General features: G+C 42.1%; 1 protein-coding gene across 1 annotated transcript in view; it reads right to left on the bottom strand.

Annotated features, from left to right (window-relative positions):
- Nucleotides 1-8218: 8218 nt before the first annotated feature.
- EGLN1 (egl-9 family hypoxia inducible factor 1) overlaps nucleotides 8219-19197 on the bottom strand; it is a 28224-nt gene continuing 17245 nt past the window's right edge. Inside the window, exons 2-5 of the mRNA XM_028724024.2 lie at nucleotides 17688-17807; nucleotides 15807-15943; nucleotides 13471-13538; nucleotides 8219-10832 (exon numbers count right to left, since the gene is read on the bottom strand). Of these exons, the coding sequence (XP_028579857.2) occupies nucleotides 10768-10832; nucleotides 13471-13538; nucleotides 15807-15943; nucleotides 17688-17807 (390 nt within the window). The 3' untranslated portion in view covers nucleotides 8219-10767. The remainder of the gene's footprint in view (nucleotides 10833-13470; nucleotides 13539-15806; nucleotides 15944-17687; nucleotides 17808-19197) is intronic.

Genomic DNA, 19197 nt, shown 5'->3' with positions numbered 1-19197 from the left:
ATTATCAGGGCAATTAAAAACAAAACAAAACAGTGCAATCTCCCAAGTTTTGAGGGAAATGCTCCAAAAGACCTCATTTAAAATTGCTATGTCCTGTTAGGGTTCCTGTGTTCCAGTTACTTAATTGTGGAACACAGCAAAAACCTGTCCTTCTCAAGGAATGCAAGTGGTAGCAAATGCAAGTTCAATTTTTGTGCACTCTATAGTAAACAACATGGGTGATGGTTGCAACTAGTTGTGTGGTTTCCCCCCCCCAAAACATCTGTTAATATATAATTAAGAGCAATAGAGGAGGAGTCACCCTTCATTTATCCCACATGCTAAATAGGCAACTATCTTCAAAATTACTGTTCCGTGGCTATCCTTAGCAATACCGACTCTGCAAATCAAATTATTAAGTAGAACCTAAAGCAGGCACTTCTTGTTTAACAAGTTATGCAAGAAACACTCAAGATTTGTAGTCTGAGAGCATATGAGACTTGTCACGAGATTTTAGTGAGTACTGTGCAATTTTGTGCATTCAGACTGAGCTATAGAAATCCACAATTCTCTGATTAAAAGCACTAATCCAGTGGTTGCCAACACAGCAACAATGGATCTAAAGGCTAGCATCTCCAGTTCTAATCCTTGCAAGATCTAGGCTGCTTGCATATTTTTTTTTAAAAGATGGTTTGTCTAATGCAGAACTTTTCATGTTGGTGACACGCTTTTTAGACACGCATCATTTCACGACACAGTAATTCAGTTTTACTAGCAAACCAGAGGCTAAACAAACCCCTTTCCAGCCCAGGGAGGAGCGTTGGGAGAGTTCACGCGGCAAACCTACACACTGCAGCCAACACACTAATGTGTTGCGACACACAGTTTGGAAAGCTCTGGTCTAATAAATGGTTAAGGAGAGTTAGGAAGCATGGAACTCTGGAGGGACAATAGTTACACAGAAGTAAGAAAGTGTGAGCACAATGCCTGATACCTCCTCCTAAATTGGTAAACCTTATCAAGAATAGGCAATACTTGGAGGCAGTGTGGTCTGTTCTTTCTCTCCTTTTCCTGGCTGGAAAACTTGCTTTTACAAAAGTGGGATTGAGAAAAATACCCAGTTGTGTGTCCAAGACCATACTGTGAGGATGTGGTAACAAGAATGTCTAGTCTCCCAGAACAGGTAATGAAAGAAGTACTCAAGAAAAAGGATAATTGTTTTATTTATTTACAATATTTGCCACCTTTCTGCCTGACAGTAGGCCTCCTAACAGACCAGTAAGCAAATTAATCATAGGAGATTAATGGTGTAGTGGTTAAGAGCGATAGACTCGTAATCTGGGGAACCGGGTTCGTGTCTCCGCTCCTCCACATGCAGCTGCTGGGTGACCTTGGGCTAGTCACACTTCTTTGAAGTCTCTCAGCCCCACTCACCTCACAGAGTGTTTGTTGTGGGGAAGGAAGAGAAAGGAGAACGCTAGCCGCTTTGAGACTCCTTCGGGTAGTGATAAAGCGGGATATCAAATCCAAACTCCTCTTCTAATAAACACGTCTTTTTTAAAAAGGCATTCGCTAATGGGAAACCTCCACTCTCCAAGACTTGTTGCTGTTTCAGTAGGGCTAGAGTGAAACAAGGGTACAGTATTATTTGTCTGGTTTTGCTGTTATGCAGCATTGCTCAACACTTCTGACTTCCTTAAACTGCCACTAGATGGTACTCTACCCAGGGCAGAACTTAAGTTTGAAAATAAACTTTACAAAAAGAGAATTTCCCATTAGTACTGAATACAAAACTTCGAATGTGTGAACATGTGCACATGCAGAAACATGTAGGTTAGAAAATTCAAGGAAATAAAACGTTAAAAGCAAGGTATTGAGCCAGTAACTGATGCATCCAAACATGATGCATCCACTACTCAAAGAGGCAGTGTGGGAGTTCTTCAGACTGCCCTGTAGCCATGTAGCCCATGTGACTGCATAAGATCGTCTTTCCTTCCTATATATATCAGGAGTGGGCTGCCTGTGAACCTGGGCCTAATTCAGACCTGAGGCAAGAGTGATCTGTCCCTTTCCTGGCATCCTGCTGGGCAAGGAGGAACAGAGATGGATAGGGGAGAAATAAAAGTGGGCGGTTGTGCTCATAACTAGCATGTGGCCCCTGACAGGGGGACCTCCAAGGAAAGGTGGCCCTTGAGAGAGGGAGGGAATTGCCCGCGCCTATGCTATAAAAAGCTCCCTTGACTACACTGATTCCCTCTCACCTGGGAGAGCTGTCTCAACAGGCACCATATCTTGAGCTGTGTGTTTTGTTTTTAATCTGAATATGCAGATTGGTGGGAGATAAAATACAGTGTCCTTGTTTGACTCTTGTACAGCCTCCAAAAGTCAAGCTATTTGCTAGGCACTGAAACAGCTAGCTTCTCACCCTTTGGGGGTGTTTTAGATGAACATACATACTGCACTTGTGTCAGGATGACTAGGCTATCTGAAATAAGTCTTATTTGTCAGGGACAGAGCTCTTTTTCCCCATGCAAATGGGAGGAAAACTACTTTACAACTTTATTAAGTAGAAAGAAACAGTACGAGAGACTCTGGATCCGGCCGAGGGTCCATCTGGTCGAACATTCTGTTCTCTCATCCAAAATGAGTTACTACACAATATAATTCCCATTCACCATTTATATAAGAAATATTTCAAAGATCTGATAAAAATTACCAAAACAACTACTAAATTACTAAAATGAAAATTCAAAAAACCTATCCATATACTCTCTCTCTCTCTCTCTCTCTCTCTCTCTCTCTTTTCTCTTTCTCTCTCTCTCTCTCTCTCTCTCTCTCTCTCTGTGTGTGTGTGTGTGTGTGTGTGTGTGTGTTATTGAAAGAAGGAGAGATAAAACACCATTTTGACAGAATGCAGAATTACGACTCCAGGAAATCAGAAAAGCAGTCTTCATATATCATACAGGTATAAAGCAGCCTTCCTTAGTTTATGCAACATTTGCAAGGACAGGATTGTGAGAGTGAGGGCTGAAAAGATTATGGAGATGATACTGTTTAACAGCATGAGACTCTTAATCTCAGGGTTGTGGGTTCGAGCCCCAGGTTGGGGGAAAGAGTTCTGCATTGCAAGGGGTTGGACTGGATGACCCTCGTGGTCCCTCCCAATGTTACAATTCTACAATACTTCAGTCACCTTGTTATCTGGGAAGCAGTCGAAACTGGTTATTCCCAGTGAAAACAAGTGGCTGGGGAAACTCAGTCAGATGGGCGGGGTATAAATAAATTATTATTATTATTATTATTATTATTATTATTATTATTATTATTATATGTACATTGTGCTAGTTGACTGGATATTACTCTCAGAGTACAAGGTGTCTATGAGAGTCTCTAAGATCCCATTCTATCTGTCAGAATGGCTACTATTAGGTTGCACCATTTCACGCTTGTGTCTACATGGAGTCCCAGCCAGGAAGCTCCTTCTCATTATTCTGTTTTGCGCTTCTGATCTCTAGCCTTGACTCTGGCTTCCTGTGCAGGGAGATGTCAAAAACTCTCTTATGCGTGTCAAACCAGAAGAACTTGCTGGCAATTCCATTACCCAGGAAGGTTTGGGTGGTAGTGGTGGTGTATGGGCAGAGCCTTTTCTGTGGTAACTTCCTGCCTGTGAAGTGACTTCTCCTCTGAAGTGGAGGATTATTCTTTCATCAACATTTGAAGAAGCATCTCATTAACCCAAGCCTTGGGGAGGGATTGACCTTTTAACCATTCACTTTTTTTTTTTTTTTACACATCCTTTTACTGCTGTGGATGTTCAGTCTTTTATCAGTGTAGCATTTTATAGTGTCTGTGTTAAGATATTATGTGACATATTTGTTGCCCTGAAAACGTATGATGAAGGGAATAAAATAAAATAGGTAACCACAACATGATTCTCTTCCATTAGGTGAGGGATAGAGGTCTGGTTTAACTATTAGCTAGACTCTCAGTTTCCATGCTCAACCACAAAACTCACTGGGTGATTTTCAACCAGTCACTCTATTTTAGCCTTATCTTCACCATTAAGTTGTCATTATGAGGATGAGGTTGGGGAAAGAAGTATCCATGTATGTTGGCTGCTCTGAGCCCCTTGGATGACACCATTAATGCCAAGCCAAAACCGTAAGAGAAAAATATTTGAAGAAACTTGAATACATTTGTTAATTTTGAATCATTTGAGGACTTTAGGATTTTTGGGATGTCCCTTCCAACTCTACAATTCTGTGATACTACTTAGGCCTTTGCTTCTATTAGGCTAAGACCCCTCATAAAGGTAAAGGTACCCCTGCCCGTACGGGCCAGTCTTGACAGACTCTGGGGTTGTGCGCCCATCTCACTCAAGAGGCTGGGGGCCAGCGCTGTCCGCAGACACTTCCGGGTCACGTGGCCAGCGTGACAAGCTGCATCTGGCGAGCCAGCGCAGCACACGGAACGCCGTTTACCTTTCCGCCAGTAAGCGGTCCCTATTTATCTACTTGCACCCAGGAGTGCTTTCGAACTGCTAGGTTGGCAGGCGCTGGGACCGAACGACGGGAGCGCACCCCGCCGCGGGGATTCGAACCGCCAACCTTTCGATCGGCAAGCCCTAGGCGCTGAGGCTTTTACCCACAGTGCCACCCGTGTCCCACAAGACCCCTCATACCCGTAACCTAAACAGCCCAAAAACCTGCTTTATGGAGGCAGATATTCGAGACAGTCTCCCTGGCCAGCTTGGGGTTTCTCCTCCCTTAAGATATAGGCTTGGTGGTCTGTGGTGACAGTTAACAGAACAGGGAGTCAGGTGGGCCAGCGGCGATCATGATCTGTGAGAACTCCTTTCAGTTGTTGTCGCTCACCGTATTCTTTCTCTTTTTTTAATCAGCAGAAAGAAGGGAAATGAAAATGAAAATTTACCCACCACAGGATATGATGAATACGACAGAAACTGACCCAGGGCAACTCATACTAAGAACATTCCAGAACCAGGCCTGGGCAAATGAGACAGTTGGCATGGCCTTTCTAGAAAATCCATTAACAAGGAAGAGTTTTTATTTTCGTAGATTCAGGCTCTCCCTGAATGCATCAGCAGGTAATGCGGAAACCAGTTTATTTTCCCCAAGGTAAGCTGATTTGCATGCCAGAATAGTAAGACTGGCACGGCGTGTTCAGATTCTACAGCAACTTTCCCGCCAATAGCTGAAAGGCAGGGAGCAGCTTGGCAAGCACTGCCTTTTCCCATCACTGAAGTGCTGTGATCTTCCACACCCGGGAAACCTCTCCCTGCCAGCCTCAGACTTCTTGGAAGAATGCAAATGTTACATAAGCACCATAAGCACTAGGCAGGCTTCAGGTTTATGGGGGGCTACTTTGGTTTTGACTAGACTCCCAAGGCCTATGAACCAGAATCAGGTCCCATAAAGGATCCGGGGAGAGAAGCAAAGATAAAATAGGAGTTCTGAACGCAGAGTCAAGTAGCTTCTGCATCCCATAAGCCTTTCTCCCAATGCCTTGCATAACATACTCCTTGCTCAGGGCCAGCCTGCCCATAAGGCAGGTGAGGCGACCGCCTTGGGGTGGGAGAACCAACCTCCAAGGAACGCATTGCCGGCTGCTGTTGTGGTGGTGCCAGCAACAGCTGCAGCCACTCCTTGGCTCCCCTGAAGCTGTCATTTGCTCCCTCCATAGCAGCCTCTTGGTGAGTAGGAGCCTCATTGGCCTCTTCCTACCTGGTTCCCCATCTTTATCCTTATCCAACTCCCCCCACCCCCACCCCAGTTCCTGATGTAGATCTTCCCAGCAGGGTGGGAGACGCCATTTTGTGGTTTGCCTAAGGTGCCAACATGTATTGGACTGCCCCTGTTCTCACTTTCCTATTTTCCACCTACAAGTGCCACTGCTAAGTGTATGCAAAACTGTAGCACCTATGCAGAAGAGATTGGTGTTACGTTTTGCTTAGGGAAATCCCTGGGGTTTGCAGAAGCACAATGAATCCGGGGGAGGGACTCCGAAAACAGTTTGAAAAGGACTGAGCATGCCAGTGGCGGCAGAATGCTGGTTGATGGATTGATTGGGAACCAGGGGAGGGGGATGGAATGGCTGGAATCCCCAACATGGCATGCTGCAACGTTTTGTTGCAGTTCCCACTTGCATAAGTATAAAGAATCTACCTTGGAGTTATTACAGATCAGGGTTTCAGTTGTTGCTATTGTTTACATCAGGCATGGCCAAACTGTTTTGGGACTACAATTCCCATCATCCCTGACCACCGGTCCTGTTAGCTAGGGATGAGGGGAGTTGTAGTCCCAAAACATCTGGAGGACCAAGTTTGGCCATGCCTGGTTTACATAGTTTGGAGTGAGAAACCGTTGCTGGTCTGCTTTAAGTTATCCAGCAATCTATCTCCTGCCTACAATTACTGTACAGGTTGCTACATGACACTGTGCTACAAAGATCTTGGGAGACAGGAAAGAGCCCTGTGGCATGGCGACAGCCTTTCCAAGGCTGAAACAAGAAAGATGGCCTAAACTAGGGTTTGAAGAGCAAAATGCCTGCTAATCCCCAAGAGACCAATGGAGCTGGGAGGGGAGAGTGGTTAAGATAAAAAGGCCATGAGGAAGACCAAAGCTGCAGACACACATTGCCTAAACACAGGGCGGGGTGTGTGTGCGAACGCGTGTGAGGAAGCAGATAGTAGGAATAAATGGGTGAGATAGAAACAGTCCTATCTTTTTAACCCTCATATGCTGCAAGGAACAGATAAGGGTATCCTGAGAACGTATCTCCAAATATGGGAATTATACAACTGGGGAGCCACGATCAAGAAGGCCCTACCACAAATCACTATGGGGTGTGCTGAGGTTAAGGACAGCAGTAACAGTAGGGCCTTCCCCCACAGATGTTAAGAGCATGGGCTGGCACATAAGGGGAGAGGTGCTCCTTCAAGTATCCAGGTCACAAGGGATTAGTGAGATGGGGTTATTTTGGCATTTCCTTTTCCGTGGCACATGGGCATTTGGACAGAAAAATTCTAGAACCGGCTGACATAATAAAGGCTAAAACATTGCCTGGTCCAGATTATATCTACCTGTTAGTTCTTGGAGAACTCAAATATGAAACTGCAGTGCTCTTCAGATTATGCTGTACTGAGACAGAGGCTCAAAGAACTTGTGTATTGCATTCACACAACAAGGCTTTTCTTTATATGACTGTAGCTCCTCACATTCCCCTGAAAACCCTGTTCCTGACACATAGGAGATTCTTTGAAACAGCATGCAGTGCAGCTGGGTGATGAAACCGACACTCCTCCATGAGAGAGCGTATGTGTCTTCTGCTCATTTAAAAGGCACTTGGTATCCAAGCATTTATTATTACTGAAAGGAAAGCTGCTTGAAGACTCAGGTTTTAATTTGCGACTGTTTTTTATAATGTCTTACTGATGTTTTATTATCAATAGAGATTACCAAATGATAAAAAATAACAACATGAGTGGGAGATGCTTTAGCAAATAAATATCAAGAAAAATTGTTATGAAGAGTGTCCAAATACAGTAAAGGACAAAAAATAAAAATAAAAAAAAATAATTGCAGAAGAGTCAGAGAACCAGGTTTTACTTAAGGGTGGTTCATATCACCCCACAGAAAACAGCAGTGAGAAGGCACAGCAGGTAGCTGTTAAAAGCAGGTCCTCATAATATCTTGACAAGTAAATGTTTTCCTTTGCTTCTAATCATGAGAAGGCAACCACGCAACGTGCAGAGTTTACACTGTGTAACAAAAACTCATTAGCACAGGGAGAAGTTTCCTGCAACGTGGTACCACAGTGATTGAAGTCTTGAAACAATGCATCTGACACGCTAAATTCAATCTATGGACATGCTCTAAATGCTTACCTAAACACCCAAAATTCAAGATGGTTATTTTCAGAAGGAAAAACACCTAGGTAGGCTTTCCACGTGATCAGAAAATAAAATGCTTGTATTGGTAATGCCAAGTTAGTACCAGGCTACAATTCACAGTCTTGTGCCCCCCCCTTCTCCTTTAAAAACAATCACAGCTAGATAATTAAAAACAGGGTTTATAAATGAAACTAACAGGAGACCCTTGACTGCAGCTGCAATGTCACTGACTGCTAAAAACAGACAGACACACCCCATATCAGTTTACTAATTAGTTGCTGTGTAGGAGGCTTTAAAAATATTACATAATTACAAATAACCACCACATTGTTTCAAGAACCTTTATACATCTTTTAATTAGATTAGCTTTACAAGCAACTTGAGAGCTCTTTCAGTAATGAACACTGCTTTTCAAAAGTTACATGACTTTATAGGAAATCTGCAAATTAATTCTGAATTTCTTTGCCTGCTAGATAAAAGTCTTGTGTTTTACAGCTGGCTAATGTCATGAAATAAAAATAGCATTATGAAGCTTTATCTTTAACCAGGACTAAACACATATACAGGCCATAAGACAGTTTAAAAATAGTCTGAAACAGGTTCCTGCTTGGTAACGCCCAAGGCTGAAGATTTAACTGACATGAACAGCTTCTAAATGGACATTAGAAGACCCAGTTTGGTGACCTTTTGTAAAATAACCAACTGAGAGATTTAAGCACATTTTAAATCTTCCCAACAAGCACAAATGTAAGATGTTGATACTTTGAACAGAGGGACAAACAAACAAAAAATGTAAAGGCTTATTATGTTGTCCATGTCGAACACATTTAACATAATACAAAAGCAGTTAAAAGTTAGAAATGGTGTTTCTTAGGCCTAAAACAGTGCATTGCACTGCAGACCAGACAGTAGAGAAAATTTGCACTCCTTGGTCAGGCTTGCAGAGGCACTTACAGTAGACATGTTTTCTTCGGATTTACCAGGATTAAGAGAAAAACCAAACTGTTAAAAGTTTTGACAGCTAATCGTTTTAAAGGGGGTGGGGGAAACAAAAAAAACCCCAAAGACTTTTGCCAGATGTTCCCTTAGTATGCTATCACAATACTGAATTTCCCACCTTTTGTCAGTTGTCACTAAACGTAATCCTTTTTTTTCATGTTTTACATGAATAGTAAGCTTTTTTTTAATAAAAATTACTGAGCTTTCCATAGAAAAGGTCTCTAATACAAGTACAAACTATACAGATGCTGAAATAGGCAAAGTTGTACATACAGAAATATTTCTGTACACTCACATTGTTTTGGTTAAGTGAGGGAATCAAGGGATAAAATATGGAGCCTTTAAATGGGGAGGCTCCTGTTTGTAAGGCTGCTAGAACTCAGAAGCTTCCCTCCAGGGGGTTACTTTTGAGCACAAACCAATCCCTTCAAAATAAAACATTTCAAAATATCTGCTTGAATTAATTTTATTCTCTATTGCTTCCTCACTTAAAAGTAATTTAGTTTTTCCTTGTCAAAAACATTTTCGTATTGATCAGAGGCCAATGTTATTTTGGGGAGAAAAATTCTCAGCAGTAGGAAAATATTTACATATTAAGCCTGCAGTGATGCACTTCAGTCTTAATGCATTAAATATACCCCTTGATAGTATATAAGGGGATCAAGGGACCCAACTGCAAATGAGGATACTACTGCTTTGGGGGGAAATCTCTGAAGTTTCATGACCTTACCAAAAAACGTAGCAGAAAGTAAGCTTTTGAAAACAAGTCAAGATTGAGATCTCCCATTAAAGTAGTAGAAAGGATGTTGGTACACCTAAAAGCCTAGGAAAGCCCTTATGTTCTAGGGATTTGATACTTATGGGCAGAGTCCACCTGGCACTTCATCGGCACAAGCCCCACTGGAAAAAGCAGGAGCTGCACATGAGTACTGTTGTGTTCTTGAACGATTTTCATTCACATCGAATGGCTCTCATAGATGAAGTCCCCAGCGGAACTGCAGCCACAGTTCTCAACATGAAAAAGACAGTACGGATAACGTCAAGTCCACTTAGTGCTAGCCAGTCACTTAGAAAACCCAAATGACACAGATACAGAAAGCTTGCTCTCTGGATACAACATATAAAACCACAAATTTAAGGAAGTAATTGACAGCAAGATAGGCATCTGTTTCAGTTTTTTAAAAAAAAGTTTCAGAGAACACAAACACAATACAGCAGCAATCTTAAAAAAAAATTCAAATTAGTGTAAGATATGAAAATAAAACAATTGGGTTCTTAAATGGGAATTAAAGTGCTCCTTTTCAGACTTAAGTGTAAAGACAGAGTGATCATCAGTTACTGGCAATTCTTATTTAAATTAGGTTTTACATGGTAGGAGAACAGTGTGAACAGCAAATTTACAAAAATAGTTAAATGCCATTTTGGGGAAAAATGTTTGCTTTGCTCGATGTTGATCAGCTGTACCTGGTTATACAAAAATTATTTAAAATTCAAAACTTTTACCACATTTTTTTAAAAAAGGGGGGGATGATAAATAGCATTGAACTGGATGATTGAATGGCAAAATATGAAGGATGGAAAACTTCTATGTAGGGCACTTCATGTGTAAGCTGTTTTTTTTCTCAATGCTTATCGTCACATAAGCAGTTAACAGGACTAGAGTCACAATCATGTAGTACAATGCATAAGCTATTAGAAATCCATTTGATGAAACACTGAAACCCATAATTCATTTGTTTATTCCAAACGTTGATTTGGCGTTGATTTTCCTTTATCTCATTATTCACATTCAAAAGTTAATAGACAGCGCCTAGGACTGTTGTGGGGAGGGGGAGATGGACCAGGACGTAGCACAGGGAATTACTAGATCAAAGGCTTTATAGAAGGTCTTTCCCATTTGAATCAGGAGGCTTGTTAAGTTCAGTCTCCACACCTTTTTCACCTGTAAGACAAAGGGGGAGTTATTAAAAAAACACAGAAATACTATACCATTACAAGTTAGATATGCAAGGTGGCCAAACACACTCTCTTGCGCATGCGTGCACACACACACACACACACACACACACACACGAGGCCACACCATCTCCCTAACTCACACACTCCACATATACACAACTACACATGTGTGCATCTCTCACTCACGCATACATACCTTCCTGCCTCTCACAAACAGACATACACATACCACACAGAGATCTCTCCCTCTCTGGCCAAGTGCACCTCTCTCTCACCCCACAGGCCTCATGTATAGATTTCCTTCTCTCTCACATGCACACAAGGAACATATAGATCAACCACCCCTCATATATCTCTCCCTCACTCTCACAAATCATACATACAGCTCTCAATTTCATGCATATATGCACTACTGGAACACACACACACACACACACACACACACACACACACACGCCTCAATTCAGAGAAGCACCTCTCTGGAGCACAACAGTATACCCAAAGCAAAACTACAAGGCTCCTGGAAGTATGGCAAAATTTGCCCCAATGGATGCTCAACCTTTCTGGTGCCAGTCAAATCGATCTGAAGGTAAAGGTAAAGGACCCCTGACAGTAAAGTCCAGTCGCGAACGACTCTGGGGTTGCGGCGCTCATCTCGCTTTACTGGCTGAGGGAGCTGACATTTGTCTGCAGACAGTTTTTCCAGGTCATGTGGCCAGGATGACTAAGCAGCTTCTGGCAAAACCAGAGCAGTGCATGGAAATGCCATTTAGCTTCCTGCCGGAGCAGTACCTATTTATCTACTTGCACTTTGGCGTGCTTTCAAACTGCTAGGTTGGCAGGAGCTGGGACTGAGCAATGGGAGCTCACTCCGTCGCAATGATTTGAACCGCCAACCTTCAGATCAGCAAGCCCTAGGCTCAGTGGTTTAGACCTCAGTGTCACCCGTGTCCCTCAAATTGATTTAGGAGAATGCAACACTCTATTAAGTTCGTCAAATATATACATCTTTCCTTTCTCCACATTTTTACATGACAAAAATCCAACAGATCTGTTCTTCAGTTCATTTGTTCTAGATTCTAATTCAACATAATCTTAAACACAACCTCAGACTGTACCATTTGTGCATCAAATTCAAATAATAAGGGAATGTTTAATGACAGTAATAGTGTTTGCTGCACATTCATGGAAATCCATTTCCCTAATGCATCAAATGTTTTAATAATTTTCTAGAAGCTTTCTTGGTTGGGGTGACTTGCCATATTTTTCGCCCTATAGGATGCACTTTTTCCCCTCCAAAAATGAAGGGGAAATGTGTGTGCGTCCTATGGGGCGAATGCAGGCTTTCGCTGAAGCCTGGAGAGCGAGAGGGGTCGGTGCGCATGGACCCCTCTCACTCTCCAGGCTTCAGGAAGCTATCCGCAAGCCTGGGGAGCTCCGCGGGAGTTCCAGTCGGGCTCCCAAGGCTTGCGGATAGCAGCCTGCATCCCAAAGCCTGGGGCGCGCTGCACAGTGCGCCCCAGCTTCGTGCAGATATCGGGCAGCCCCACAAGCTCGGGGGACAGCGGGGAGGAGGAGCACCGCCATCCCGCTGTTCCCCGACCTGGTTTGCGGAGTTGCCTGCATCCCAAAGCCTTGGGGCAGATATCCGCAAGCCTGGGGAGACCAGCGCGACTTCCCTAGGGCTCCCTAGGCTTGCGGATAGCAGCCTGTTCTGGGGGCTGGGGTCAGGAGAAGCTCGGGCTTCCCCCACCCCAGCCCCGCGCCTGGGGGGAAAAATAATTTCCCCCCCTTTATTCCCCCCCCCAAAAAAACCTAGGTGCGGCCTATGGGTCGAAAAATACGGTAACCTTATGATTGAGCAGGACTGAAATAGTTTATTCAGTTTGCATAATGTTTCAGTTGGGTATTTCCCCCCTGTGTGGCCTTTTAAACTCGTTGCTAGCTCTGAGCCACTATGGGTGGGGCAAGAAATAAGATGAAATTAAGGGTCTTTCCATTTCAAGATACTCAAGATAGTGGTACCTCGGGTTACAGACACTTCAGGTTACAGATGCTTCAGGTTACAGACTCTGCTAACCCAGAAATAGTACCTCGGGTTAAGAACTTTGCTTCAGGATGAGAACAGAAATCGCATGGCGGCAGTGGAAGGCCCCATTAACTAATGTGGTACCTCAGGGTAAGAACAGACCTCCAGAACAAATTAAGTTCTTAACCCTAGGTACCACTGTATAGGTCTTACTGAAGTTCATTATTAACTACAGCTATAATATCACTGTACCTTTGTGAACGTCTGCCTTGTCTAGCGTCCATTCCAGCAAACCCGGAAGTACCGGATTGGGTTACTTCCAGGTTTGCCGCTCACGCATGCCCAAAAGTGCTAAATTGCGCTTCGCGCATGCGCAAAAGTGTTAAATTGTGCTTCGCGCGTGCGCAGACATGGCACTTAGCCCTGCGTCCTTTTCGGCTAGTGGCCAGGGCTCCGGAACAGGTCCCAGCCGCAAAACGAGGTACGACTGTACTTAGAAGCTGCTGTTGTCAGTTACTTTTACAGCTACGCACACTAATATACAGCTGATTTTAGAGAGAACACAAACATAAAAAACAGGAAAATCAATTACCTGTTAAGTATTTTACTTTAGCACGGGCTCTTTCATCTGCATCAAAATACCACACTGTTATTGCGTACCTTTAAAAGATAAAAAGAAGGAAATAGTAACACACTATATTAAAAAACAACACATTTTAACACTCTCTTAGATCCCTCCAATTACATGACAGAACCGTATACATGATCCACCTAAACAGCAGTGTATACTGTCAACTTATTCTGTGTATATGTAACGTAATAATTTGCAGAACTTCATACAATCTGTAATTTACTACTTTGAGCTGAAAATTCTAATTTCCAAAACAACTCAATTCTTGGCAGACCACTGGCTCAGGCAATTCATATTAACCACAGGAGAAAGGATCTTTACCAAACAAGCAAGCCTCACTGCATTGCAGATTGGGTGTTACGTTTGGCAGAGGGGGCCCTATTGATTGTTCCACAACCCTTAGAGGCTCTGGCCCAGCAGAGGGCATTCTCTGTGGAAGCCCTTAAGTGGTGGAACTCCTTCCCCACAGAGGTGCATCTGGCATATTAATTATACAGTTTGTGGTGAATGCTGAAGACACACCTCTTTACCCTGGCCTTTGACACCAGATTAGTATTTGTAGGACCCACCTTATTTCTGTGATTGTTAAGTTGCTTTAAACTGCTTTGAATTGTGTTTTTAAGTGTTGCAACCTGCCCTGGGACCTTAGGGAGAAGGGCAGGCAAATAAGAGCACTAATAATAAATTGGTGGCACTGACAAGCAGGAAACATCCAACTCTAATCATTTTCAGCTTTATTGGAAAAAAATGGTCCTTAAGACTTTACCCAACTAAACAGATGTCTCCTTCCAATGAAAAGCAAATTCATTCTTAAGAAAACAACAGGGCCCCTGCTGGATCAGAGCAAAGGTTCACCTGGGACAGAGTTCACACTGGCCAACCAGATGCTTATGAAAGGCCCCAAAGCAGGACATGAGTGCAATAGCATTCCGATGCTTGTGATCCCCAGCAACGTTCCTTGATTTTAGACAGCTTCCCTGTTTTATAACTTTAAGGTTGCAATCCTATACAAACTTGCTTGCCAGCAAGTACTAAATTTTACTGAACTCAATGGGACTTCCAAGTAAGCATGCCTAGAATCAGACTGTAACTCAAAGCTGTTGCTTAAAAAACCAACCAACAAGAATATATACTTCTAATATATTTTATACCAGCAAACTCTCCTTAAATTTTCACAACATATGAAGCAGTAGGAAGTAAGAAATGAAGTCTGCAACCCTAAGAGGATAGGTCTAGCACTTTAGAGACGCTCAGGACAGGTTAGGTCAGAAAGGACAGTCTAAGAAACTTGGAGTCTCTACCTGCTCTTTCCCTTGGAGACACATCAAACTAAGTTGCATCTCTACACTTCCAAGAACTAACCCCCTTTCACTTCAACAGGATGTTAATTACAAGGTTTATAAATTTAACATTTGTACAGTACCAAAAAAGTGACCTCCATTCACTCAGGAAACAAACATCTAATCTAATGCAGTGATAAATTTTGCAGTGTATGTACATAAAGTCTTATTTCAAGAGACATTTACAAAATTATTTATTCAACTGATACTCAGATGTACATGCACTTGTTTAAAAGCCAAATCTCCATATTTATCAATACGCAAACATCACCTTTACTCTAAGCAGCTCAAGGTGGCATACATGGATCAGGCTGGCTCAAGGTCACCAAATGAGCTTCAAGGCCAAGTAAAGATTTGAAGCCTGGTTTCCCAGGTCCTAGTCCCACTTTCTAACTACTACATTAAATTGACTCTTATAAACACAGCTATTTTTATCCCTTTTTTAGTCTTCCCAAATAATAGCTCTCACACACCTGTTAACAATTCATGACTGGCCTAAGTGATCAACTCCTATGCCTTCATCTGCTTTATATGACACGTAAATTCAATTTTTTTTAAACCTGAGAAATAAACTGACATGTCTACTCCCCATGTATAGGCCTGCAGCCTAAATGTACTGCAGTCAAAAAAATATCAGAAAGAAAAAACCCGACAACTTATAACAATGCATGACACCATTGATAAGACAATGACTTTTTCCCATTTAACTAACCTGCTATAAATCATGACAGCTTTTGTTGATCCATAACTAATGGTAACATAGCATGCCATTAATCAATGCAAGTTAAAACTCTCAAAATTTGTCAAGCGTAAGTCATATATTCTGAATAACTGAGGCTCCATTTATATTAGTCACCTTCCTGGGACAGATAAATCCATTTTTTGCAGATTTCCAATTCCTTCTCATTTCTGTCGTAAACTTACTAAAGTCTGCCGGTATATATTCATTCATCTTACCTTGTAGCAAATGCAGGCTGCACTTCATGAGGGTTGCGGCGGTCAGACCAGAAAAACAGCAATCTATCAAACTTAGGTTCAATGTCAGCAAACTGGGCTTTGCCTTCAGGAAATATTCGAAGAATACCTCCACTTACCTTAAAAGACATAAACAGTGCTTCACAATCAAAGATGCTATCAGCAATTTCAATGTACTAATAGCACCTACATATAGCTTCCTTTTAACTCAACTATTTCTATAATAATTAAAGCAGACAGTAAGATTTCCTTCCCACAGTGATCCAAATAAAAATAAGTTGCACTAATGAAACTTTTTTTTGAGGTTCATAAGTTGGCTCTATAAAATGAACTAGCACAGACTGAAAAATCATTCAAACAATCAAAATGTCTCAGATTTTTGTAACATACATTAATGAATGTGTTTTAGTGTATATTTAGATAATCAATATTAATAAAATGGAACATTTGCAAAACCAAAAATTACTGTTTTATGAGAAACAAAATTTCTGTGCTGATATTGTTAACTGCATACAAATTCTGAATGAGTGGTCCACAGAATGAATATAAATACCACCTTTAAAAATATTGAATAATGTAGGAACTCCTTCACTGGGTTAAATTAAAGACCCCATCTAGTCCAGTATTCTGTTTTCACAGGAAGTAGAACCGGGGTACAACAAGCACTCTCCCTGGATTTCTGACAAGCAACTAGCTTAGCTGAGTTTCAATTGGGGCAATTACCAGCCACTAGTCTAACCAATTTCTATACTTTGCCCAACATTCTCATAGTTCCTTGAAGTTAAATATGAACAATGAGGAGTCAACACCACAACAAATGGCTATCAAATTCCTGAAGAAGGAAATAAATTCTAGTCTTTCTCCAAAGACGAACAGGGAGATCAGTGAATATATGATCTATACAGTGGTGCCCCGCAAGACGAATGCCTCGCAAGACGAAAAACTCGCTAGACGAAAGGGTTTTCCGTTTTTTGAGTCGTTCCGCAAGACAAATTTCCCTATGGGCTTGCTTCGCAAGACGAAACGTCTTGCGAGTTCTTGCGAGTTTGTTTCCTTTTTCTTAAAGCCGCTAAGCCGTTAATAGCCGCTAAGCCGCTAATAGCCGTGCTCTGCAAGACGAAAAAACCGCAAGATGAAGAGACTCGCGGAACGGATTAATTTCGTCTTGCGAGGCACCACTGTAATTTATTTTCACTATAGCAAATAAATATATTCTTAACAAAGTTGAAAGCGTCTCATAACCTTAGTATTAAAGAAGGCAATTCCTCACATTTACACATGAACTAGAAGAGTTGTTTCACATTTAACATTAGCATCAAAGCTACACAGAAGTTTACTGCCATAAAAACAATAAGCGGGATCCAAAGAGCTACTTGAGGTGCATTTAAAACTTTCAGCATGACTAGTGTGATTTTTGACAGTTTTCTAAGGAAAGTATGTTTTTAGATCCTAGCTGGAGTGGAAGGGAGACCAAACACTAGGTGAGGTGCCCTGGATATAGGATCGGATGCCACTTCAAAGCATATGTTTACTAGGTGTACAAGATATTGCTTTAAAAGGCATGACACATTAGAAGAAGAAGAGTTTGGATTTGATATCCCGCCTTTCACTCCCCTTCAGGAGTCTCAAAGCGGCTAACATTCTCCTTTCCCTTCCTCCCCCACAACAAACACTCTGTAAGGTGAGTGGGGCTGAGAGACTTCAAAGAAGTGTGACTGGCCCAAGGTCACCCAGCAGCTGCATGTGGAGGAGCGGAGACACGAACACGGTTACCCAGATTATGAGACTACCGCTCTTAACCACTACACCACACTGGCTCTTATTCAAACCTGTAAAAAAAAACCCTCTCTAAAATAGAATTACCTTGGCATCCCAGTCTTTATTAAGGTAATATATACATGTGACACATCTTCCATCTCCATTTGGATTATCAACATGGCGCACATATCCTGTTCCATTGCCTGGATAACAAGCCACCATTGCCTGTAATAAAAATAGAACAAAACTAGCATAAGACTGTTGGCTACAATAGTATGCTTCTTTCAAGCCAAACTTCAGGGAGAGGACTTTGAGGGTGCCAGGAAAGGCCCCTCTGAGAACATGGACCTGCAAGAACGACATTCACAACTCCTGCTTTATGCAATTAAACCTCATGTCATGCCTAATGATTAGCATTCCAAAGCCCTGGGAAGGGGAAGCATCAAGTAGGAAGCTCTAGAACGGGTCAGCAAGGTTTACCTCGCCTGGGCTGGTTCACTCCAGCGGAGATCCCTCCATGGGCTCCATGAGCGTGTGATTTCCGGTGTCTGCATCGGCACAGACACGATTTTTGGCACCGCGGAAGCGAGTCCCTGCGTCGTGCCAGTTTAGCACAGCGTGCGGGGACTCGCCGAGTGGGCGGCTCAGTTCGGGGGCGGCTCGGGGGCCGGTTAAACGACCTCCATGGGCTGCTTGTGGCCCATGAGCCTTGGGTTGCAGACCCCTGCTCTAGAAAGTGGTTATAAATTAGCAACCCATTTCTCATTCATTTAAAACTGGCAGGCTGATTCCAGTACCCATTTATTTAGAGGGGGAAGGTGCTGGAATACCTCACCCTTTGAAAATCCAGAGACCATAAAGGAAAACACGTTTTACACACTTCTGTTGTTTTTGTTTTCTGTTATGTCCCAAATACACAAAAGGGTTAAGGAGTCATTGTAGAGATAAACCTGGAGATAAGTGCACCTTCTTACCGTTTCAGAAATGGTTGACCATCATGTTTACTAGAATACAAGATCAAATGAACAGTCAACAAAGCTATTTCCTAGGGGGTCAGTAAATATCTTGCTTTACAGTCATGTAGAATTCATGTAGCCCTGTTAGATTTAAGTAATTTTGCTGTAGTTAATACACTGTTGAATACAAAACACTAGCCCTTTTCTACTGTATCCCCCCCCCCAAATGTCCAATTCTTTGTGATAGGAATTAAATATCCCACTAGATTTAAAATAGGCGGGGTGAATATTTCATAATGCTTTTATTTCCACTCTTTTTTGCTAGCTATAACAAAACAAGCTGAAAAGGTTAAAGGTTAATAACAAGGAAACAGCTTGAAAGTAGATGGACATGAATTCACTACATGCTAAAGAGGAAGTGCTGGAATGAGCAGCTGCTACAAAAAGACAATTTAAAAAAAATCTAGAAGAGACAGGTGATTATAGGAGCAAGCACAGGATGTATTAAACACAAATCCAAAGGAAACTAGTACAATAGTAATTGAAGAATACACCACTAGATGTAAACTAGAAGAGCTTGCCTGACTTTCAAAACTAGACCCATACCTTAAATAATGTTATTTAAATAAATTATTTAAATAATCAATATATGGGAGTAA

The sequence above is a fragment of the Podarcis muralis genome, chromosome 3 (genome assembly GCF_964188315.1).
Source record: "Podarcis muralis chromosome 3, rPodMur119.hap1.1, whole genome shotgun sequence".
Classification (NCBI taxonomy): Eukaryota; Metazoa; Chordata; class Lepidosauria; order Squamata; family Lacertidae; genus Podarcis; species Podarcis muralis.
Note: the sequence above shows the minus strand (reverse complement) of the source record. Positions and strands in the feature narration are given on the sequence as shown.